This window comes from Jaculus jaculus, chromosome 1, assembly GCF_020740685.1.
Source record: "Jaculus jaculus isolate mJacJac1 chromosome 1, mJacJac1.mat.Y.cur, whole genome shotgun sequence".
Lineage (NCBI taxonomy): Eukaryota > Metazoa > Chordata > Mammalia > Rodentia > Dipodidae > Jaculus > Jaculus jaculus.
Genome location: NC_059102.1, coordinates 309,276,987 through 309,302,436, shown reverse-complemented (window position 1 = coordinate 309,302,436; position 25,450 = coordinate 309,276,987). Strand labels below are relative to the sequence as shown.

Here is a 25,450-nt window from a genome sequence, read left to right as displayed (position 1 = left end):
ACACACACACACACACACACACACTCCAGGGTACAAGTGTGGAGGTCAGAGGGCAACCTCGGGGTCAAGGTGCTCACCTTCCACTCCGTCTGAGACACAGTCTTTCCTGGGATTTTTTCACTGTGAACACAAAACTAGCTGGCAGTGACATTTGGGGGTTCTCCTGACTCTACCTCCCATTACTGCCAGCACACCGGGCTCAGCGACACATGTACCACTTGGATCCAACTTTATGTGGGGATGGAAGATCCAAACTCCGGGCATCAGGCTGCTGGCACAGCAAGTGCTTTTAACCACGAGACCCTCTCCCCAGCCCCAAGGACCACCCCTCTTCCTCTCGGTAGAGACTTCATGGGGTGTCATGAGCGAGTGTGTCTCTGTCACCATCCTAGAGACATGTGAGTAACTCCCACACCTGCCAGGTCTTCCTGCCAATATAGGCTTCTGGAACGTACCGCCACCACTAGGCCAGGCTCTGTCATGCCCCCAGCAACAGTGAGTAACCGCCCACCCTTACCATGGCCATAAGCAATACAACCCCAAGATCCCTGTCTGTCGCCTCGCCTCGCCTTGGAAGGAGAGGTTTACGGGAAATAGACGCAGCCCCCTAGACGGTGGCTGTCCCCAGCATGAGCAAAGCCCATGCCGAAAAGAACAGGCGGGTTTTCACTGACAACTTTATTATTACCAAAAGCATGTGGAATGAAGCAAAGAATTTCACAAAACATTAAAATACACATGTAAAATATCAGGAGTGGAGAGCGGGTTTGTAGAATTGCTTTTCTGATGATTCGGAAAAGGCAACAATATGACCCTAATGGTAAACCACGTGTGGCTGACCACGTGTGGCTGAGACCGGCCACTGAGTGACCAGTGGAGCAACCGACAGGGCCTGAGCGCGGGAGAGTGGCACAGTAGCCAGCACTCGGAGCTCAGCGGTGGGGCGGGGCTGGGAGGCCAGTAAGCCTCTGGGTGTGATCATTTTAAATCAGTCCTTCCGCCGCCTTGCCCAACCAGCAGGGGCTTGGGCGGGTGTCATTGAGTGTCTGTAGTCGACATCGGGGAGGTCAGGCCCTGCTTGTGAAGGCACTTTCCCAACGTGGGCTGCCAGGCTGTGAGGAAAGCAGGTGGAGGCCCAGGCCCTGCCCTAATACAACAAGAAGCACAGCTCAGACCTATGCCATTTGGCCCAGGACTGTTATGGGACAAAGCAGCAAAACTATTTCCTATGTGTGAGTGGTCAGGACAGGGTTAAGGAAACCTTTGAGATCTGAGATGGGCAGGCCTGTGGAGACAGACAAGATTTTGTCTGGCAGAGATAGAACTGCAAAGACAAAAGCTCCACAAGGGCACGGGCATGGGGCAAGAGGTGGCCATTGTAGGCAGTATGGTGGGAACTGAGACCAGTGAGGGAGGCAGGAGACAGCCCTCCAGGTAATGGGGCACACCTAAGCTGCGTAAATTACAGGGAATCTATTATGTCACTCTTCCCTTCATTTGACATGTCTTCTGTGGGTGCTGGGTACCAGTGGGCAGACCAGGCTCCTGTCCTCCTCAGACTGGCACTGCCCCCATGATGAGTTCTGAACAGTGTCAGCAGGGGAATGGGCCAGGACCTGAGCCAGATGTAGCAGTGGGGAGGGGCCACTGCATAGGAGAGTGTGGTCATCAGGGTGGGTCACTAGTGGGACCCCTGTCACCAGGCCAGTGACATGCCTCAGCAACAGACCCAGGACAAAACATCTCCACCAATGCTTCCTAGGAGGAATGGGACTGGGGTTCTTAGAAAGGAGAAGGGAGGCTGGCGGGCACGAGACTGGGCCCAATCCTGTCTCCACAGTTGTGTGGCAGGCCCCCATCACTGGCTGGGGCCGTCCAGATGGTCAGCAGATCCACGCCCAGAGCTCGCACGGTCCTCCTGCCGGCCGTCGTCCTCTCCTTCCTGCATTCCGGAAAGCTCCCGTGGTTGCTCTGGAGGCTCCCGATAAGCTGCCCGGTTCCTACAGGGAGAACAGAGGAGAAAGTCATTTCTTACTGGGACCCCACCTCCCAAGAAAGCTGGGTCTGGTGTTATTATGGCTAGGGAAGAGCAGCCACCAGATCTGTCATCTCTGCCCACCAGCTACAACGGGATCCTGAGCTAAAGGGCTGCAGAGAGATGTCCGCAAACGTTCCACTCATGAGCTGAGGCTGTGGTAACAGTGTGTGTTGTGTGTCTTCCATCATATACCTGACCCTAGGGGCTTCCCACAGCCCCACCTGGAGATAGGACCAGACAGCCACAACCTCCCAGGCGAGTCCTGGGACCACAGTGCTACACTTGGTGATTTGACTCAGCTGCAAAAGGCAGGAGACTAAAGCAGCGGTGTTGTAAGCGGGTCCCTGAGGAGTCAGGGTGCATATTTCCAACCTGCTGGGTCCTGTCCATCAGGTTGCCAGCCAGACACACTCACGGCCTTGCAGACTCTTTGTCCTCAGCTCCATCATCCTTCCCCCGGCAGCAGCAGCAGTAGATGATGATGCCAATGATGATGAGGGCTGCAACCACGCCTCCCGCAATGCCCGCGTACAGAGCTATGTTCATGGAGGCTGCAAGAGGACAGTGGATCTACATGCCCTGAGCCTTAACTCAAGCCACCTAACAAAACTCTAGGCACCATAGGAGATAGCCAGGCTGGTCAGGACACCAGAGTCTTGTCCCTTCAGCCTCAGGGCCACCTCGGTCCTCCTCCCCGTATCCCAGGGAGCAACAGCTGCAGCCTCTAAGACTGCACAGAAGGCATGACCCCATAGATTATGATTAGACAAGGCTGAGGTCAGTCTTCAGCATGGAGGGACAGACAGACCCATGGCTTTGCATCTCAACACTATGGGCTACCCAAGCCCTGATAAAACCCCACACCTTGCCAACCTACCTGACACCTGAGCTAGACATGGAGCCCACCTCCACTTCCACCTGCCAAAAAGGATGGGGTCTAGACTCCAGTGGCTCTGGGCAGTTGTGCCAACTGGCCCTCGGGACAAGCAGGAGGTCCCCTAAAGTCCATAGAACCCATTGAACTGGACTGCCCTTGGGGAAAGGGGAGCTCGGGCCAGGAGTTGTTGCTTCAAGATCACTGCAGCCACCCCGTCCGCCCCCATGAGAGCCTCATCTGACTCCAGAGCACAGCCAGCTACCTCTGGCCCTTGTCCCCCTGGCCCTTCCCCAGCCTGCTCTTACGAGGCCTGACAGCCACGGTGATGTTGCAGAACTCGGTCCCCATCTCATTGCTGGAGGTGCAGATGTAGTAGCCCGATGTGTCTGTGGAGATGTTCTTCAGAAAGATGCTCTGGCCCAAGACTGAGGGAAGAGGAGGGTGAGGAGAGGGTGCTATGCCGGAGCACACACAGCCTAGAATTAGGAGGTCTGGGACTTTGAGTTATGAGCCTGCCACTGAGCTGCTCCACAGTCCCATCAGTGATGTGGGGAGAGCTATCTCGGGAATGCTGGAGGATTTAACCAGACCAGGCCCGTAAGACAGGACCAAAGTGCTTAGAATCCAGTCAGGACCCTGACTCTGCCCACTTTTGTTTTTCTTTTTCTTTCTTTCATTTGTTTGTTTGTTGTCTTTGGCAAGTAACTTGGCTTCATTGAGCCCATTTCTTCATTTCTTCATCTATACTTAGAACTAATAGTGCCTGCCTCATAAGGTACTTGTGAGCTTAAACATGAGGTACTAATCATAAATGTAAGCACACAACAGAATGCCTGATTACAGCAAGTGCTCAGGAAACATGCATTACATATTGCAAGAAAATGTTCTGTAGGTAGAAGGATTTATTGACACTTTTATGATCTGCAGAAACTGAATCTTTGAGCTTGGGGAGAAAAGACTTCTGCTCTCTCGATTTCTGTCATGAGGTGTGTACATGTGTGTACTGGGGTGTATGCATTTGTGAGGCATATGTAACTATGTATGCAATGTGTATATGTAGTATTGTGTACATGTGGTGCATGCTATGATGTCTATGGGAGTTCGTGTGGTATGCACATGTCTGGTGTATGGCAAATACATGGTACATGTGAATGTACGTGGTATGCAGTTGGTAGGTGTGAGTGTGTGTGGTATGTGGGTATGTGGTATGTGTATGGTGTGAATGTGTGTGGTGTGTGTGTGTGGTGTGCATGGTGTATGTGAATGTGTGTGGTATGCCGATGCTGCATGTGGGTGTGTGTGGCATATGTGTGTAGGGGTGCAGGTGTGTGGCATGTGTGTGAGGGGACAGTGCAGTTTAACCTCTCCTTCTTCAGCCACCACTGCTCACCAGCCATCTACTTGTCCAGAGGCTGCTGAACTTCAAGGCTGATGCTGAACCTGGGGCCATGGGCCAGATGTCCTCATGAGAGACCTTCCCCAGAGCCAGTGATCTTTGAAGAGAGTGCTTCCTATGTACATGCACGTCGTGATCCAGTGTGCTTTGTCATAGCTACAATTTTTTAATGTTTATTTATTTGTGAGTGACAGAAGGGGAGAGAGAAAGACTGAGATAGAGAGAGAGAATGGGCACACCAGGGCCTCCAGCCACTGCAAACAAACTCCAGATGCATGCACCACCTTGTGTATCTGGCTTATGTGGGTACTGGTGAATTGAACCTGGGTTCTTAGGCTTCAAAGGCAAGTACCTTAACCGCTAAGCCATCTCTCCAGCCCCATGACTACTATTTTGAGAGAAGAGTTAGGAGAGTCGTCGTCCTCTAGCTGCAGATCCAGCCTCTTTAAGAGCCCTGCTGCCACCAGGTGGTTACATGCGATCCACAGATATGCTCAGTGGCAGTCCCCAGCATGCACAGCCCAAGCACACTGGTGTTCGCTTACAATCCCAGCCCTCAGAGATGGAGCCAAGAGGATCAGTAGCTCACAGCCATCGATTGGATACATATAGACTTAGAAGCCAGTGTGGAATACATGAAAAGAAGGGAAAAAAGAGAGGAAGGAAGGAAGGAAGGAAGGAAGGAAGGAAGGAAGGAAGGAAGGAAGGAAGGAAGGAAGGAAGGAATTTGAAGATGGAACAAAAATCCCATTTTTAGCTCTATACTCCCTGGAGCATTGACAACTTTCTTTTAAAGCTTCGCATTATGAGTGCATACTTATTTTAAGAATTTATGTATAACATAAAATTATTACATCAATTCAAAAAGTTCTCTAAACTGATCACAGCTACAAACAAGGTGAAGAGAGCCCCTGTCCTCTGAAGGTTTGTAACCCACAAAGGAAGAGCGAAGCGCAGCGAGGGAGGCCTGATGGATGGTTGGGTTTATAATGGAGGCGCAATCTGAGCTTGCAGTGAACGGACTTGCTCTCATCCAACTGGTCGAAGGAAGCCGCTAAGAGAAGAGAGAAGATGAAATTGCCCTTCATCTTACCACCTAGAAATAACAGCACTTTGATTTGGGGCTATTTTCTTCTCATCTGGTCATAAATACGATACTTTCTTCAAATTGTTCCCTTGGACCCCAAACCACTACTCTAAGATTCTCTAAAATGTGACAACCCTCCCTGCCCCCCACCATCCTAGAAAGAACTCCATACCTCGGTGTGTTCTCCAGAATATACCCTGTGTGCAGTACTCGTAAGGGGTGCTGGAAAGGGGTCCCTCGGCAAAGTGAGAGGTCGCTGGGGTCAGGTTAAATTGCTAAGGGAAGGGCTGTCGGGGGCTAGCAGGCACCGAGGAGCACTGGGAATTCTGATAGGGTATTAAGACTGCATCCTCTAATCCAGTCGGATTTGGGTAAAAGAGAAGCTCTTGAAGGAACACACTCTGGGAAACGCTCTACGGCGGGGAGCAGGGCTGGGAGTTCTTTCTAGAACTGGTATCAAAGAGTCGGCGTCCACCGCACACTGCAAACTGACGCCCTTAGCCGGCCTTGCCTTCCCCCACGCAGCCCGGTCCCCTGCAGCAGACAGCGCATTCTAGAAGCTGCTCTGCTGCAATTCCCACGCTGGACCTGCTTTCACTGAGCTGGGCTCCCAAGCCCCCTTTTCTCTTCTTCCTCTTTATTTCGGGAAGTTTACTAGTTTCCGAATTCCAGTGAAAACTGTTTCCGCTGCAGTGGTGACACCATGTGGTCACGAGAGGGAGTGCACAGGGCAGTCGTCTGCCGCCCAGCTTTGCTCTGATGTAGCTGTGGAGAGATTTCCTCTCAGGCGCGCTGGTCTCCCCCCAGGACACTAATTTTGGCGGATCTAATTTTTCTGTACACAGCCGCTCCACTATGACTGGTCAATAAGCTTGGCTTCCACCTCTCACCCAGGGCGCCAAGAGACCCATCCCTACCCTTTACAACCTCCTCTGCTTAGGTGCAAATTCCTGGGGCTGGAGAGATGGCTCAGCTGTTAGAGCACTTGCTTGCAAAGTCTGACGGCCTGGGTTCAATTCCCCAGTACCCATGTAAAGCCAGATGCACAAAACGGTGAATGCATCTGGAGTTGATATGCAGTAGCAGAAGGCCCTGGTGCACCCATTCTCTCTCTCTCTCTCCCTCCGTGTCTCTCTCTCTCTCTCTCTCTCTGTCTCTCTCTCTCTCCACACACACACACACACACCTTGTACATGAGTAATTAAAAAAAAATTTTTAAGTTCATCTAAGCTGGACATTGTGGCACATTCCTTTGATCCCAGTACTTGGGAGGCTGAGGTAGGAGGATCGCCTGTTGAATGTGAGGTTAAAGTAAGACCCTACCTCAAAAAACAAACACAAACAACACAAACAGTTCAGCTGCAATGCAGACCTCCTGATCCTTCAGTTTCGGAAACGTATGTCATGGGGCACAGATTACAGGTCTGTTTAGAACTGTCCCACAGTTTATCTCCTCTTACACTTATGAAGGGCTTCAGGGAAGATAATTAGGAACATCCTAACTTGTTTGGGGGCTATGTGTTCTAAGAGTCAGAGAGTTTGTGAGTGGCTTACAGCTACTAATGGAAGTCAGGGCTCAAATCCTCACTTCCTGATTCCACATTGCTGTTCCTTTTGTTTTTAATTTTTAAAAGATTTATTTTAGAGAGAGTGAGAGAGAAAGAGAATATTGGCACACCAGGGCCTCAGCCACTGCCATCGAACTTCAGACACTTGCACCACCTGGTAGGCATGTGCAACCTTGCACTTACCTCACCCTTGTGCATCTAGTTTACGTGAGACCTGGAGAGTTGATCATGAGTCCTTAGGCTTCACAGGCAAGTGCCTTAACTACTAAGCCATCTCTCCAGCCCTGCTGTTCCTTTTATCATAGCTTGTTCATACTGCTTGCTGAGGTAAATGACCTGATCTAATGTTTGAAATTCTCTAGGCATGGGAGGGTAGAAGAGCCTTACACTCCAGATCACCCACCATGGACTAAATGTCAGGAAAGGTTTGGGTCTGGCTCATGGAAGGAGGAGGCACATCTACTTCTAAGGCTCTGCAAGGCTCAATGGAGACAAAGGCATTGAGAGTGGCAACCCTGCCACTCTCCAGACATGAGGCTGCCTGGTGATCACCACCCACCATCTTCTTGCTTATCACCACAGAGTCCAAGGAGAGCTTCCAGGTTGGTTTCAACAAAAATTCCAGACACTCAATAAAAAATGGCCAAACAGAAATCTGTCAGCAAAACCAGAAACTTGTTGAAATTCACATTTCATCTTCCATTTGACATTGGGTTGGATGAATTCTACTAACTCTTTTGTTTGTAAGAAGTTTTTGTTTGGCCTTCAAATGAGTGAAAGGTAGAGTGATGGAACCCCAAATACACAGGCAAGCTCCGGGCTTCCCAGGACACCAGATGTCCTGCTCTGCCCTGCAGGTCAGCTTCCTGGAGTAGGAATTACAGTTTCAGCTTCAACTCCTGATGCTTTTTCTAGGCACACCAGACTGAAAGACCTTGGTATTAACTTTGACAGGCGTCTCTTGGGCCTTGTGCTTAGTGATCTCAGGAGCACTCCTGCAGCTGGCAGGGCAGCTGGTGGGCACCAGGAGCCCAGAGAGTCCACCATCATGACAGTTGAGTATTTGTATAACTTAGTCCTCCTCCTTCCTCTTCTCCCACTCCCTTTCCTCACTTCCTGCCTTGTCACCTATTCCTTCCAGCTTGTTTCCTGACTGAAAGGTCAGATATTGGCTGCCCAGCCAGGTGTGGTGGCACACACATTTAATTTCAGCACTCAGGAGGCAAAGGTAGGAGGATCCCTTGAGTTGAAGCTTGAAGTTATGGTAAGTTCCAGGTCAGCCTGGACTAAAGTAGACACTACCTTGAAAAAGAAAAAAAAAAAAGATATTGGCTTCCCAGCACAAAACCATTCTCCAGGCAATTACAGCCTCTCTCCTGAGAACAGAGACCCTTTATACTTCCATGGCAGTGTTCTTCAGTGGTAGGTGTCAGTGGATCCAAGAGAGACTACTCTGCATAGGGAATGGAACTATAAATTCTCCACCCTTGGGTGCAGCTATAAGGTTAGACTTGGGGCCTCAAGTGTGTGCATTAGGATCTAATCATAAACAAAATGAAAATCTCACCCAGTGCTTTTACATGGAGAGGTCATCAATACGCTCTTATTTGAGAGACTCAGGTGCAGGAAGTAACAGCAATGAAGTGTTTATCACATACTGCTGCGGAGTGAAGGCCATGAGTCCATTTTATTCTCACAGCTGTGAGCTGGGTGGGACTTTTCATAGGGGAAAAGGTGTTAGAGAAATGACCCAAGATACCACAAGGGCTGCTGGGGAAACAGTGGGGTCTGATTGGTCAGCGTTTGTCACCTCTAATAGCTCTAGCTAATCAAGTGCACTTTGATGTGGGGGACCCACCTTGCGTGCTGCCCCCAACACCCGGTTGGATGAGGGGCCTCTCCTGGTTCTGGATGTTGTAGCTCTTCCAGCTATACTGTGGGGAAGGAGAACCCTCCGCTGATTGGCAGGTCAGCTGGATATTGTTCCCAATAACCGTCTCTCCTTCAACGCCACAGTCTGGCTTGGAGGGTGGCACTGTGAAGACAGACCAAAAAGAAGGTATGAATTGAATGTGGACAGCCACTGACAATGACCACTCCAGACAGACAGGCAGACACAGACACATACACACAGCCTTGTTTGTTTATAGGAAGAGAGCTTAGTTGTGAGAAGTAACATGATGCGATCAACTCACCTCAGCACATCTACTCAGTCACCTGTCACCCTCTCAAAGGGGCAGCATCAAGGGCTGGCATTGGCACTGTAAGCGTGGTTTCATGGTATGATGGCTAACCTCTACTGTCAATTTGGTTGTATCTAGACTCTCTATGGAGACCAATCTTGACATGTCTGTGAAGGACTTTTCTAGATTAGGTTAGTTGAGACAGGAAGACCTACCCTAAACGTGGATGTCACCATTCCATGGGCTGGAGTCCCAGACTGAATAGAAAGGAGAGGACGAAATGAGTGCCTGCAATCTCCACGCTGCTTCCTGACACAGATGCGCCGTGGCCAGCTGCCGCAGGGTCCTGCTGCAACGCCTGCCCTGTCTCGATGGGCTGCAGTCTCAAACTGTGAGCCAGATAAGCCCTTCATTCTCTAAGTTGCTTTTGTCAGGTATTTTGTCACAGCAAAGAAAAAAGTAATTTCAGTTTAGCATCATGAGTTTAAAGATATGCCAACACAGCCATGATAAACTTGACGTCTAGAAGGGACACTTGATAGTGAGTTCCAGAAGAGGTGGACCTAGTATCCAGGTCTCCAGAATCCAGATCCAGTGCTTGCTCCACTGACAAACATGCGCTCCCAGTGCCATGGATTCGTCTAGCCTCTTTCTATGTTCACAGTGTTCCTAACTTGTAAAATTAGGGAACAGCAGATGTTTTTTTCCATAAGTGGCAGATTAATGCACCCTGGGCTCCACAGACCACGTGTTGTCTGTTGCAGCTGCGTCTTTTGGTTTGTACAGGCCATGGGTTGGATCTGGCCATGGTTTTCCCATCCATCTCTAGGTTAAATGATCTCTCTGATAGTAACATGTTAGGAATGTTCTCTTTGGGTCTAGATTGCCCTCCTCCAAGCTTTGCTAATGAAATGTGATCACCATGAGTGACTGGATGATAAGAGAGCCCAAGAGGCTGCAGCAGAGTGGTTGGGATAGAAGGGATGGGAGGGGTCAGAGGTAGCAGAGATTAGGAAAGGGCATCGCAGAAAGGAGGTCACAACACCCAGCTGGCCCAGTCAGCTCACCCTCACGGACCTCTCAGCCCCTTTCCCCTCAGCCTTGTAAACACGCCATGAGGCAGAGTGGCTCATCCTGCAAACCTCATTAGTTACCCAGGTCACGTCGGACAGCGCTGGGCACTGTGGTGACACAGTGAATGAGGCAAGGAACCCCGTGGGGAGGTGGGGGTACCAATAATCAGACAATGACAAGGTTGGGGACAACAATGCTGGGGCAGGAATGCCTCCTAACACATCAGCAGCAACTGTGGCCTGAACATCACCATGGAGAAAGTGGTGGCAGGATTTAGAGAGGGAGAGGTGGGCACAACAGACAGAGAAAGAGCACATGCAGGGGCTCCGAGAAGAAGCGCAAAATGTGCCCGGAGGCCCAGGCGGCACCCTCGGGGGAGGGGAGAAAACACAGGACAGGGTTGTCACTGAAACCCTGGGTGGCTGGCCTGTACCCTCTTGGATGACTTGCCTGCCCAATAAACGATGCTGCATCTTCTTGTCACCCCGGGACCCAGCCACTGAGCACAGCACCGTGAGCCAATTCCAATCTCAGCCCACCCAGCAGTGGCTGGAGCCCGGGGAAAGGGGACACTGTCTCCAGACGAGCTTCTGGGACATCTCCTAGAAACAGGCATGCTGTTGTTGAGTGTGCCTGCCACCACTTGCTGCTTTAGCTGGGCATAGGCAGGTATGGAGCCAGCATGGAACGAATTAGAGACTAGTGTCTGAAGTTGGCCAACCAGCAGCCTCCTGCCCACCCTGCAGGCCCAGCAGGCAGATGCCAGGGCACAGAGGAGGGTGAGCTTCCCTTCTGAACAGTCTTTTTTAAAAAATATATTTAGCGCCGGGCGTGGTGGTGCACGTCTTTAATCCCAGCACTCAGGAGGCAGAGGTAGGAGGATCGCTGTGAGTTCAAGGCCACCCTGAGACTCCATAGTTATTCCAGGTCAGTCTGGGCTACATCGAAATAGATAGATAGGTAGGTAAGTAAGTAGGTAGGTAGGTAGATAGATAAGATAGATAGATAGATAGATAGATAGATAGATAGATAGATAGATAGATAGATAGATCTATCGATCTATCTGAGATGGGGGAGGAAGACAGGCAGAGAGAATACGGCATACCAGGACTTCCTTCCACTGCAAACATGTGCCACTCATTGGGTACTGAGGAGCTGAATAGAGACCAACAGGCTTTCAAGCAAGTGCCTTCAACCTCTGAGCCATCTCTCCAGCACCCTTCTGGACAGTCCTGCCGTGCTTTGTTTCCTTTTAAGCCCTACAAAGGTTCAGGGCACTGCCCTCACCCACCTAGCCTTTCTCCCTTACCTCCACACATGCCATTACCAAGGAGGTCCAGCCCCAAATACCAACATCCTCAGGGGAGTCCCAAGTCACCCTGCCTTACCATGAGCAGGAATAAAGGACAAGTGGGGAAGGAGAGTAGCTGAGGCCATACATAAAAACTAGGGCTGGAGAAATGGCTTAGCGGTTAATCGCTTGCCTATGAAGCTTAAGGACCCCTGTTGGAGGCTCGATTCCCCAGGACCCACGAAAGCCGATGCACAAGGGGGCGCACGCGTCTGGAGTTCGTTTGCAGTGGCTGCAGGCCCCGGTGTGCCCATTCTCAATCTCTAGCTGCCTCTTTCTGTCTGTCTGTCGCTCTCAAATAAATAATTGCACAAAAAAAAAAAAAAAAACTAAACTGAATGCATCGGAAGAGTAGCTTTATTCCAACGCTTGCTAAGGGAAGGCACGAGAAGGAAATCCTGAAAGCCCTCCATGGGCAGAAAGTGAGACCAGCCACTCCAGAAAGATCAGCTTTTAGGAGGTATATGTCAAGTTCCCTTTCTCCCCACCCTTAACCTCAGACCCCAAACTCCCTTCCCTCCTCACCTTATCCCAGGCACCCCCTGACCTTTGTTGGGACCTATGGTCTCTTTCCTCAGCTCCACAATCACAAACACCTAGGACCTTGAATCAAATGGATCTAGTTCAAGTAGCCCCGTGCGGGGACCACAGAGGGGGCGGGGGATGTTTTTTCTGGTTCTCAGATAGCCTTCTTACCTCTCCTCCGCCGCCCACCCCCCTGCCCCGAGGGGGGGAAAAACTGTAGATGTTTCTTGAGAGGCGGTAAGGGAGGGGGGGAGTGTGTTGGGCTCCCAAAGCCTCTTCCACGCCTGCTATTTCCTCTGCAGACATCAGGGGGCGCCAGAGGCCGGAAAGACTACCACTCTGCGGTCAGTGTTGAGTCCCAGGGCCTGGTGACCAAGACAGGGCGTGCTCCCCTGAGGCTAGGGCACAGGGGCTTCAGGCTCCCGGGGCCAGAGTGGGACGCCCCCGTAAAATCAAAGTCTTTCTACTTAAAAATAGTGTGGCTGCCACACGTTGGGTCATGACACACAGAGACATTTCCTCCTATCCCTAACTGAAGGCTAACCCCACAATGCATGACCCATATACCTCAACAAAGAGGGGCCAGTGGGGGAGGGGAGGACAGGGAGGAGGCTAACAATGGTACCAACTTGACTGTACTCACTGAGTACTAAACTAATTAATTTTTAAAAAAAAAAGAGCAGGAAAAAAATAGTGTGGCTGCAAAGCCATCCGAAAGATTTTTTTATAAAGAATTTTAATGCTTTTATTAACATATAGAAAAAAATAGTTTCTTTTTTTTTTTTTTTAAAGGAAAACATTGGTTTTGAGTTCCATATTCTCGGATTCAATTTACACCCGTCACACTCCTGGTGAACTTGGGCTTCTCTGGAGAAGCAGCTGGTCCTGGTGTGAGCACAGGCAGAATCAGGCTTCCATGTCTGCGTGCGTGGGTTCCAGCCACCTGCCCGCCAGGCAGTTGAAATGCTTTGCTGGAAGGACATGTGGCTGTTTAAAGAACCCCAAGTGTGGTGTGGTGTCTGTGTGTGTGTGTGTGTGTGTGTGTGTGTGTGTGTGTGTGTACACTTTTATATATGCATGCATATATGCACATGTATGCTGAAACTGAAAGATGCTATAGTATTATTCATAGAGAAAATGGAAAATTTCATATTGTCAGTATGAAACACTTGACTGTGTCACTGCACATCTCTGATAGAACGTATGCTATTTCTAGGTAGAGCTACATCTGTTGAGCATGAAGCACCGTTAAGAAAAAGAATGATCTTTATAAAACAACCTGTGTCTTCAGAGGAAAGAGAAAGATGTATAGAGTATAGGGGATTGAGAAGTCGGGAACAACTGCCTCCGCTACTATGGGCTGCCTCATAGCAGCAGGGTGGCAGGTGGCAGTCTGAATTATTCCTGATTCAGTTCAAGTTTGTATAGTGGTCTGTTTCACTGACCGTAATGCTTTCAGTAAGTCCAGCAAGTACTGTGTGCAATCTAAACAGATCCTACCAACTAGTATCAAGAGAGTCACTGATCCCAGGCGTGGAGCGATTTCTTACTGTGGACATAGAGGAGGTGCTCACTTAACAAGTTTCAACATGCATGGAAAACATGGTATCCTGGGACTTATTTCAAAGGCAGAACTTGTTGGACAGTGATGCATCTGTCAAGGAGTAGGAGTGAGGAGCCGGTGGCGTGAAGCTGTGTTAACCGTGAGGGAAGACAGGCATGATTGGTCTTCCAAGTACAGATTAAGGCACAGTGAGAGTAGGATTTGGGGTTCCCCCTTGCTTCTCTGTCATGAGTTTGGCATGAATAGAGGAGTTGGTAAGGAGGAAAGATCAGCATCCGGAGCAAGGACATCCTCCAAAGCCACCTCTTCCACCCTTGGGAACAGTCAGTCTGCCATTCACAGAGAGCCCAGACAGCATTCAGCTTCCCAGGGAGGAATGGAACAGTGGCCCTGCCCTGAATCAAGCTAGGCCTGGTGTCTGAGCTCGGGACCAGCTCCTGCTGTGTCTGGCTTTATGACTGTGTGTTGCCATCAGGGCACTTCTGCCTACCTTCTTTCCCACAACTCAAGAAAACTATGGAGACACTCACCAAGGACCAGGAGGCGGACACGTGACCTAGAGGTGCCCTCTAGATCTGACATCAGAGAGACGGAGCACTCATAGGTGCCATTGTCATCCATGGTCAGCTGGCCAATGGTGATGGAGGCATCTGACTGCTCTGCATTGTCAGATATGTTGACACGATTTTCATAAAGGTTCCCATAAATGTAGCTCTTCTTTGAAAATGTCCAAGTGACTACTTTTTCCTGAAAGAAAGAAGTGCCATTTGGTCTTCACCATAAGGCCCTGTCATGGGCCTCTCCTCACTGCCCTTCCTCATCTTCTGTTCTCAGAGCCCAAGTACATGGACCAACAGAAAACCTCTCCTAGAACAGGTGTGGTGCCTGCTGGTAGATTCACTCCATTACCTAGTGATCGACCTCTATTTTTTTTTTTTTTTGTATGTGGATGTGGGGTATACATGCATGCATGTTCATGTGTATAGGTGCATCGGTGTATGTGCATGTAGAGGCCAAAGGACAACCTTGGATATTGTTCCTCAGGTATGCAATCCACCTCTTTTTTTAAAAAAAAAATTATCTGATTTTATTTTACTTATTTAAGAGAGAGAGGATGAGAATGAATGGGCACACCAGGGCCTCTAGCCACTGCAAACGAACTCCAGATGCATGCACCACCTTGTACATCTGGCTTACATGGGTACGGGGAATCAAACCTGGATCTCTCACAGGCAAGCACCTTCATTGTTGAACCATCTCTCCAAACCAGTCACCTCTTTTTTTTTTTTTAACTTTTCTTGACAACCTCCAGACATGTAGACAATATTCCATAATCATAATTCTTTCCCACCACCCTCCCTTTTACCCTTACCCTCTTCTTCTGCCTAGCTTGTTGATCTTCTATTTTGATGACATCTTTCCTTTTCCTCCTGCTCTACCTTTTTTTGAGAGAAGATCTCTCATTGGCCAGGAAATCACCAATCAGGCTAGACTAGCTGACCAGCGTGACCAGCAGATCCATCCGTGTCCCCTTCCCCAGTACTGAGAGTATAGGTGGATACCATCATGTCTGGCACTTGTATGTGGGAACTGAAGGTTGAACTCAGGTCATCATGCTTGTGAGGTAAGCCAAGCTATATCCCTAAGCCTTATTCCTTTAGCTTTTAAGAGTTATTTTCAATGAAAATATTGGAATGCTAGAGTAGGTAGTACCAGTAAGTATATGAAGTAGTTTCAGATCCTAATACTTTCTTTGTAACCTCTGGCATCTCTCTCCTTGATTCCATTTCAGTCCATTGTCTCTTCTAATAAACCTATTCCTTCAACCAATGCTTACTGAGCACCTACTCCATACCAGACATCATGCTTGATAATCCTGGGTTCCAAACTCACCTTATTTTATTGACTTTCCATGGAAGTTATTTATTCACTGATGTACTCATTATTCAGCATATGAGTGGCTAAAACTGCAGATGTTCAAACTAGACTGCCTCAATTCAAATCCCAATTCTGCCACTTACTAGCTAAATGACTGAGCAAAATCTTGACAACATCTTATGATCACGGAAATCCAGAAGAAAGGTATTACTTCTAGACTTGCAAGTCAGAGGAGGAATCCTACAAAAGAAGGTGATGGTTGCCTCGAATCTTGAAAATCAGCCAGGAATTGCCAAGCAAATGACTCAGGGACTGGAGCTGTGTCTGTTGGAGCAGGATAAATGAGTTGGACATTGGAAGGTTGCAAGAAGTGGAAAACAGCATATCAGCTCCTGGTAGTACAGTATGTCGTGAATATGAGTGTGAGTGACATCCAGGAGAGGTGAGCCTGCACAGGCAACACTAGGATCGCAGCTGCTCAGTGGGTGTGAGCTATGTGCTGGGTACCATGCCAAGCACTTGCTATGCACTGAATCCTCTCACATCACAAAAGTCCTATGGCATTGGTCTTATGATTATATCCATTTTATTATGAGAAAACCAAGACACTAAAAAGTTAAATAGCTTTCCCAAGTTCACATGTTTAGTGTAAATGTCAGAGCTGAGATTCACACTGTGCCTTTTAAGCTCCAGGATCTGAACTTTGGAGATTTTGCAGAGCCAATCCCAAACACTGTGTGTGGACTAAATCATTTGTATTTCATCTAGAATAGTGATGTGTATTTTAGTGTATGTGTGTATCAAGTGCAGGGCTTTATGCAGACTAAGCAAGTGCTCTGCCACTGAACTATATCTATGCACAGTCTGAGAATTGTGTATTTTATAAGAATATCTCTTAAGGGGGGGAGGGTATTGCCATGGGATATTTTTTATAATCATGGAAAATGTTAATAAAAATTGTGAAAAGATAAAAAATAAAATAAAAATTTTTAAAAAAAGAATATCTCTTAATACAAGTGAAATGAATAATAGGGAAAGGGGACCAGTTAAGAAATGAGTTTAGTGATTTGGGTGAAAAATGTTGCATTGTTAAATCAGATTGGAACAACACAGCCTGAAACAGTGAAATGAGTTTGAGGAGCATGAATCAGGGACAGCCCATGATTTGAAGAAGAGTTTAATGTACAAGCAGGAGTGGCAAACCTCGGGGGTAAAGGTTGGGCCTGTAGGTGTGGCAGCGTGGCAACAACCTTTTAGAGAATAAACATACAAGAAAAGAATACCCCATTCTCTTTCTGTCTCTCTCTCCCAAATAAATAAATAATGTTTTTAAAAAGAAGAGAATGCTTTAAGCAAAAATGATGGGCTCAGGCTGGAGAGATGGCTTAGCAGTTAGGCACTTGCCTGTGAAGCCTGAGGATCCCAGTTAGAGGCTCGATTCCCCAGGACCCACATAAGCCACATGCACAAAGTGGCACATGTGTCTGGAGTTCATCTGCAGTGGCAGGAGGCCCTGATGTGCCCATTCCCTCTCTTTCTCTGCCTCTTTCTCTCTCTGTGTGTCGGTCACTCACAAATAAATAAGAATTTTTTTTTTTTTTTTAGTTATTTACTTGAGAGAGGGAAAGAGGCAGAGAGAGAGAGAATGGGCACGCCAGGGCTTCCAGCCACTGTGAACAAACCCCAGACACATGTGCCACCTTGTGCATCTGGCTTACGTGGGTCCTGGGGAATGGAACCCAGGTCCTTTGGCTGTGCAGGCAAGCACCTTAAGGGCTAAGCCATCTCTCCAGCCCATAAATAAGAATTTTAAAAACTGTTGGGCTCTATTGACAACTGGGTGTGTGACGTGTCTATGGGACAGCCAGGCAGAAGAGTTCAGTACAGCCACGTGGGTCTGCTGAATGCAACTGAAACCAGGATGCAAGGAGTTGGCACACGGCAACCACAGAAGCTGCAGCTGTATCTGGTGTGCAGAGCCCTTCATGCAAATGAGAACAAGGCACTCTAGTTTTCCAACGGACATAGCCAATAGCATGGTGCCTCAGGCTAGAGACCCTAGTGCAGGACACAACTTGTCCAGCCACATGTGACAGACAGCTTTCAGGATGCATGGCTGAAACAAGGCAGGAGCTGAGGAGGTGTGTGGGGCTGGTCTTTCCCAGCTCAGCTCTTCTCTAACGCTGGCGGGCTCTATCCCAATTCTACCCTACAACTCTCCTCACATCTCAGACACCCTAAGGCTTTGTACCTGGGTCTCCTCCTGATAACACTCTTGCTAGGACCCATATATAATAACACAGTGACTATGTACAATAATCACCCTGAGGATAGGGTTTGTTTTTTTTTTAAGAAAGAATAAGAAAGAGAGAGAGAGAATTGGTGCACCAGGGCCTTCAACAACTGCAATCGAACTCCAGACGCATGTGCCATCTTGTGTGCACGTGCATGCTTGCGTCCCCTTGTGCATCTGGCTTACATGGGTCCTTAGGCTTCGCAGGCAAGCAATCTCTCCAGCCCTGAGACCCTTGTGCAAGGCACAACTTGTCCAGCCACATGTGACAGACAGCTTTCAGGATGCATGGCTGAAACAAGGCAGGAGCTGAGGGATAGGTTTTAATCCCTTCTTCTGCCTTCTTGCTTGGTCTTGAAGGGGTTGCCTCAAATTCTTTTGAAAGTAGGGGATCCATTAGTCAATAAGTAACCTTAATGTCTATCTTAGCACTCAGAAAATACCAGCCACAGATCTTACGCTCTCTGGCTAGATGCCTCTGGCAAGGAAGGACGGTGCCCTCGCATTCTTTCAGCAAGGCTTTGCCCTCTGGCCCTGGGACCCATGGCTGACTCATTAGGGTCTTGGGCTGCATCAGGAGAAGACTAACTCCTTCCTTGCCAGTTCCGCCATTCTAGGACTTCTTGTGTCAGGGGAAAAATGAAATAGTTTTTCTCTGCATGGTTGGGGACCTGATGCATATTTCTCCTGGGCATGTTGACATCATTTTTGAGACAGTATCGATTTATAGCCCAGATTGGCCTTAGACTCAAGATTCTCCAGTCTTAGCCACCTAAGTATTGGGGACATAGGTATAAGCTATCACAGCTGGCTCATGTTAGCATTTTAAAAGAAGATGTGGCTTTTAAACTTATGAATAGATGCTCTATTTCATATAGCTAAATAAATGAAATTCTTGAGCATGAATGAAATATTTTATTCACTTATCAAAATTGTCAATTATCCAACATTTTGAGCATACTCTGTGTTGGGGAAATAGGGACCTCACTATTGTTGGTAAAAGTGAATATTGGTAAGACATCTAGTGAAATGACTTAATTTTAAAAATTTAAACCCAAGCTGGAGAGATGGCTTAGTGGTTAAGGCACTTGATGGCAAAGCCAAAGGACCCAGGTTTAATTCTCAAGTACACACAAAGCCAGATGCACAAGGTGGCATATGCATCTGGAGTTTGTCTATGGTGGCTAAGGGCCCTGGTGTGCCCATTCTCTCTATCTTCCTCTATCCTCTCTCAAATAAAATACATAGTTTTTAAAAATTAAAAAATGAAAACTGTTTCTATTATCATTTTTTAAATCTTTTATTTATTTATTTATTTATTTGAGAGAGAGAAAAAGGCAGAGAAAGAGAGAGAGGGAATAGGTGAGCCAGGGTTTCCAGCCACTGCAAATAAACTCCAGATGCATGTGCCACTTTGTGCATCTGGCATACATGGGTACTGGGAAATAGAACCTGGGACCTTAGGCTTCACAGCCAAGCACCTTAACTGCTAAGCCATCTCTCCAATCCCAAGTTTCTGTTATCTTTTAAAAGAAATTAACACATATATCCTTTGATCTGGAATTTCCATGTTTTTAAATTAGTCTTAAAATTAGTTTCAAATTCATGTTAATTAATTTTTAGTTTGTGCAGTGCTGGCAATTAAATCCAGAGCCTTGTAGAGATGATAGGCAAGTATTTTACCACTGAGCTATGACTTAAGCTCCAAGTTCTACTTTTTTAAAAAAATATTTTATTTTTATTTATTTATTTGAGAGAAAGAGAGAGAATGGGCGTGCCAGGGCCTCTAGCCACTGCAAATGAACTCCAGACACAAGCGCTCCCTTGTGTATCTGGTTTACATGGAAGTTGAACCTGTGTCCTTCAGCTTTGCAGGCAAGTGCCTTAACTGATAAGCCATCTCTCCAGCCCCCAAGTTCCACTTTTAATAACTTATCATATATAAAATAAAGTCACATATAATATTTATGTTTATGGCAGAATTATTGTAGAAGAAATATATGATAATATAGGAAATAAACCAAATGTTCACTAATGGAACATATAGTACCTTAATAAAATGTAATGTTTATGCAAAAATACTTTTAAAGTGTGAGATATGGGGTACATAGCTCAATGGTAGAGCACATGATTAACATGGGCAAGACACTGTATTTAATCTTTAACACCTAGAGGATGGAGAGAGAGACATGAAGGGAGAGAATGATTGAAGAAGGGAGGGAGGGAAATGTAATGAAATAGGGAAAGATCTAAAGATATACTGTTAAGAAAAATCAGCCACATGCAAACAGCAGTCATGTAGTACATATAGACACTCATATGTTTATATGTATGAAAATATAAACATATATCTACAGCTGTGTATGCCTTGCTAGGGGGTGGGTGAGAATGAGGGGTAGAGGGACAAGGGTGTGGGAACAGGGTGGAAGAGACAGACAGGCCAGAGGTGAGAATGAGATGTCACAATGTACACTCTAACATGTTTTGATTTCCAAACCATGGAATCATATTATCTTTTAAAACCTAGAAAATTGGGGGCTGGAGAGATAACTCAGTAATTACAAGCACTACCTTGACAATACAGTTCAATTCCCCAGTGCCCACATATAGCCAGATACACAAAGTGGTGCATGCATCTGGAGTTGGTTTGCAGTGGCAGGAGGCCCTGTCACACCCATACACACACACATCCCCTTTCAAATAAATAAATAAATAAATATTTACCAAAACAAACAAAATAAAACTTCCAAACTCTCTAAAAGAAGCCACACAGGGAAAAATCAGCAATTCCATGTTACAATTTGACTTCAGAGTAAGAACTATGCTAATAAAAAAGAAACTGGGCTTGATTCCCCAGGAACCACATAAACAAGATGCACAAGGAGGCTCACGCATCTTGAGTTCTTTTGCAGTGGCTGGAGGCCCTGACACACCCATTCTCTCTTTCTCTTCTGCTCTCTCTCTTTCTCTCTCTCAAATAAATAAGTGAAAATGAAACTACAAGAAACTGACTCAAAAAGTGCAATTTAGGGCTGGAGAGATGGCTTAGCAGTTAAGGTGCTTGCCTGTGAAGCTGAGGGACCCAGGTTTGATTCAGGGCCCACATAAGCCAGATGCTCAAGGTAGCACATGTGTTTGAAGTTCATTTGCAGTGGCTGGAGGCCCTAGCATCCTAGCATGCCCATTCTCTCTGTCTCTCTCTCTTTCTCTTTGCCTCTTTCTCTCACTCTCAAATAAAATTTAAAAAAAAATATTTTTAAGGTACAATTTAGGTCACTGTAGACTAGCTTATAGAGATACTGTAGAGCAGGTGACTTTTTCAAAACACAGCTGTTATAATCCAGCTCTCCTTGACTCTGACATTCCCTACTCTCTCTCATCAGTGGGGTGCTCACATTTATTTTAACAGTCATTAAAAGACTTTTGCCTTCTAAAGAAATCCACAGTCAAGTGACAATCATTCCCACGATGCCCCCAGTTCATGAAGGAGCCTCACTTACCGAGTGACTCCTAAGGAGCTTATCCCACTGGATAAATCCATCTCGGTCGGAGGCAGAAGTTTGGTAGGTACATGGAAGGGTGACGCTCTTTCCCCGGGCAGCACGAAGAACCCCCTGTGGTGTTTCCACAGAGATGGCATCGATGGCCAGCCAGACTAGAAAGAAAGTAGGAAGTGGAGGGAAAAATAAATGACATGCACATACCCACGCCTTGCCCACCCCTCTGCAGGAATGCTCAGTGGTCTTCACGCCTGTGGCTCTGGCTGGAGCTGCTATAGCAACCGTGTGGCCAGGACATTCTAGCAGCTCTCCTCCATGGCTGGAGTGGAAATGAATGCTTGGACCTTGTTCTGCCTTATCTCTACCTGTGGCATCTTAGAGAAGCTGTGTGTGTTTGGTGACTACCAGCCTGGCTTTGAACCTCAGCCCCAACTCTCAGCAGGTGTATAAAGGTCTCTACGTTTGTTTTCTCATCAGAAAAATACAAGACCTGATAACTTCCGGAGTAATGGAGGAGATGAATAAGGTGCTGTGTGGTATTTTACTACCATCAGGCGTGCAGAAAGCGCTCAATAAACATCTTTTTGTTGTAATGATTATTTACTTATTTATTTAACAAACAGTGGGATACTTCTTTCTTTATTTCTTTTTTTTTTTTTTACACATTAAGAACCATTACTTTATTTATTTTGTTTTTTTCAATATAGATTTTCAATATAGCCCAGGCTGACTGGGAACTCAATTCTGTAGTCCCAGGCTGGTTTCAAACTCACAGTGATCCTCCTACCTCTGCCTCCCAAGTGCTGGAATTAAAGGTGTGAACCACCATACCTAACCTATTCATTTTTATTAATTAAAGAAAATCCACACAAAATATGCACGGTATTTTAAAATGCATTCTATGGTCTGTTAAGAAAACAGTAGGAGGATCCTTCAAGAGATATCTAAGAACTATCACATTCTAGTTCTTTCAACCTCATTAACTAATGATGTTGTGTAAATTATAAGCAATTCAGTGCTTTGACATTCTGTACGTAGCTATGGGGTTTCACTTGTAAACAAATTATTTCATATATATTAAGAGCGGAGTTTCAACTTTTCAGCCTTCTGTACTGTATAAAAGGACTTCATGTATATCCTTTGGCTGTTCTGGGACAGGAGGCATGGCTGGATTGTAGGTCCCTCTCCACTGTGGACTGTTAGGTGTCTAGTAAGTGTTAAGTCTTGGAAGTTCTCTCACAGTCCTTATATTTGTAGTGTTTCCCTCATGTACTGATTAAGACTCTGGTAAATGCTGTGAAATGTTAAAGGTTTTGATATTTTCTTTGTATGTACAGGGATTTTCTCATGCATTGAGTAAGGGTTGAACTACTACTGAAGGCTTTGCCTTTCTTCACACTGGTAGAGTTTTGCTCAAGTAGGAATCATCTAGTGCTGCTTCAGGCTTGAAGAAGCAACAAAACATTTTCAACATTTTTTACAGGTATAGTCTTAACCCAATTTGAATTATTTGATGTCATTTAATCTGAGAACAATAGTAATGGGCTTGGCCACATTTCATACAACTAAAGAATTTCTCTCCAGTATGGATTCTCTGGTGGACATTAAAGATTGAGCAATTATTAAAGAATTTTCCACTCTTTACAAGCATGGGGTATCTTTCCAGTATGAATTTTCTGATGACGTTAAAGGTAAGAAGAACAGAAATATGCTTTGCCACACTCCAGACAGCTATAGGGTTTTGCTTCAGTATGAGTTTTCTAGTGTACAAGAAGGGTTGACCAATTAGGGCTTTGTCACATGCTTGACAATGGTAGCGTCCCTCAACATGGATCTTCTGATGTTGTTTAAGATGGGAAGAACAGTAACAGGCTTTGCCACATTCCTCACATCTATAGGGTGTCTCTATGGTATGAAGCATCTGATGTTTATTAAGGCATGAAGAACGACAAAAGTCTTTGCCACATTCTTTACATATATAGGGTCTCTCTCCAGTATGAATAATCTGATGATCATTAAGGCATGAGTAATACTTAAAGCATTTGCCACACTGGTTGCATCTATAGGGAAGTCCTTCCCAGTGAATTTTCAAATGTTGAATCAAGTGTACAGAACACTTAAAGGCATTGTCACATTCATAGCATTTGTATGGTTTTGGTCCAGTATGAATTTTTTCATGTGTGATTAGGTTTGGACGAGATCTGAAAGCTTTGCCACATACTTTACATTTGTATGGTTTCTTCCCTGTATGAATTAAATGATGCTGGTGAAGGTGTGTGTTACTCCTGAAAGTTTTGCCACACTCTTCACATTTGTATGGATTATTTACTGTATGATGTATACAATGTTGATTAAGTTTTGTGTTACTCCTGAAAGCTTTGTCACATTCCTGGCATTTGTACGTCTCTCTCCAGTGTGAATGAGGTGATGTTCTGTAAGTTTTATAGGCCTACTGAAGCCTTTGCCACACTTGTCACATTTGTACGGTCTCTCTCCTGTATGAATTAGATGGTGTTGTCTAAGGTTCCCATCAGTTTTGAAGCTTTTGCCACATTCTTCACATTTGTATGGTTTTTCTCCAGTATGAACCACTTGGTGTATACTTAAGACTGAATGATATTTAAAATCTTTGCCAAATTCTTTACATCTGTAGGGCTTATCTGCTTTATCAGCCTGCTGATGTTGGTTTGAGGATGAGTCACTGATAAAATCTCTTCTACATTCTTTATATTTGTAAGGCATCTCTTGAATATGGATGCCAACATTTTTGGATGCTTTTGGAGGTTGCAAGTCTTTCGCAGATTTGCTATATTTGCCAAAGTTTTCTGAATATATTATTCCAGGCTCTTTTCTCCTCGCACTCCAAGGCTGCTTTGATGGCTCCAAAAACGTGACCAGGTATGGCTGACACACTGCAAGACCATGGCCGGGCTGCGGGCGGTGCCGGCGTCCGCCACGGTCACCGCAGACGGGCACGCGGAACTTGTGATCCTCCCGCCTCCACTTCCTCAGGGAATTCCTATCAGCCCGCACCTACTTATTTCTGATAAAGAAATTTATTAACAAGATTAGAACAAGGTAAGAGGTAGTGGGTATTGCCAGGGGGTGGTCATTTTATATAAGTTTATCAGCAAAGAGTAAAACAATAGCACGGCTCCACCACTCACTGCTCATCTCACTTACTCTCCTTACCTAGCGGTGGTGCCTTTCTTTCATGAGGAAGCGGGGTCCGTGTTCCTCCCTTTGAATCTGAATGCGCCTGTGACTACAATGTGACATTACATGGCTCAGAGGCTAACTCATGAGAGGCTCACCCTGGGGACCCTGCTGACACATAGTGAGAAAGCTAAGCAGCCGCTTGGAAGATAAGAAGAGAAAGTACTTCACAAGCAGGGGGGAAAAAAAGCCTCACAAAGGCTGCCAACTGCTCAAATGCTGCTGCTCCGTTGGGGCAGGGATCTGAGAAAGGACCACTGGATGTGGCAACGTGGAGGCAAACAGCATGAACAGATGCCGGGGAGGAAGGAGTGAGGGGTTCAAGAGCAAATGGGGCAAGAGGAAGTGGACAGCTTTAGCTGGAGAGGGGCAAGAAGGCAGGACCCCTCACTGCTAAAGGAAACGGCAAGGTAAAGACAGGTGGGTGGTCTGTGTAAAAGTGGCTGATGATTTAAAAGTAATTTGACAATGTTAATTGATGAAAATGAGACAAATGAGAAGGGGGCAGAAATGAACAAAGTCCTCAAAGAGTTAATGGGGCTAGTGAGTAGGGTGTCAGGAGGGGCAGGTTTTAGAAAGGACCCTAAGCCATCCGTTCACCATAGCAGGATGTGGCTGAAGACACAAATAGATTGGCAGGGTTGGCAGTAACAGTGTAAGCAAGTTTTTTTCTGAGGTCTCCTATAATGAGGTTGTACCATAAAGGAGCAAGATGTCCTGCTGAAGCTGGCCCCCCAGCACCCAGGTCTGAAGATGACACGATGTAATCTCTGTGTCAGTTGGGTTAGCACACTTCTCTTTTTCTTTTCTCTTTTGGTTTATTGCTATTTGTTTTCCGAGGCAGGGTCTCGTTTATACCAGGCTGGCCTTGAACTTCAGATCTTCCTGCCTCTACCTCCT

At 46.6% G+C, this 25,450-nt stretch overlaps 1 protein-coding gene across 1 annotated transcript in view; it reads right to left on the bottom strand.

Moving 5' to 3' along the window:
• Positions 1-663: 663 nt before the first annotated feature.
• Positions 664-25,450, bottom strand: part of Gpa33 (glycoprotein A33) — a 39,865-nt gene continuing 15,078 nt past the window's right edge. Inside the window, exons 3-8 of the mRNA XM_045137716.1 lie at positions 21,335-21,489; positions 14,194-14,410; positions 8,825-9,001; positions 3,221-3,340; positions 2,454-2,589; positions 664-2,000 (exon numbers count right to left, since the gene is read on the bottom strand). Coding sequence (XP_044993651.1) covers positions 1,859-2,000; positions 2,454-2,589; positions 3,221-3,340; positions 8,825-9,001; positions 14,194-14,410; positions 21,335-21,489 — 947 coding nt within the window. The 3' untranslated portion in view covers positions 664-1,858. The remainder of the gene's footprint in view (positions 2,001-2,453; positions 2,590-3,220; positions 3,341-8,824; positions 9,002-14,193; positions 14,411-21,334; positions 21,490-25,450) is intronic.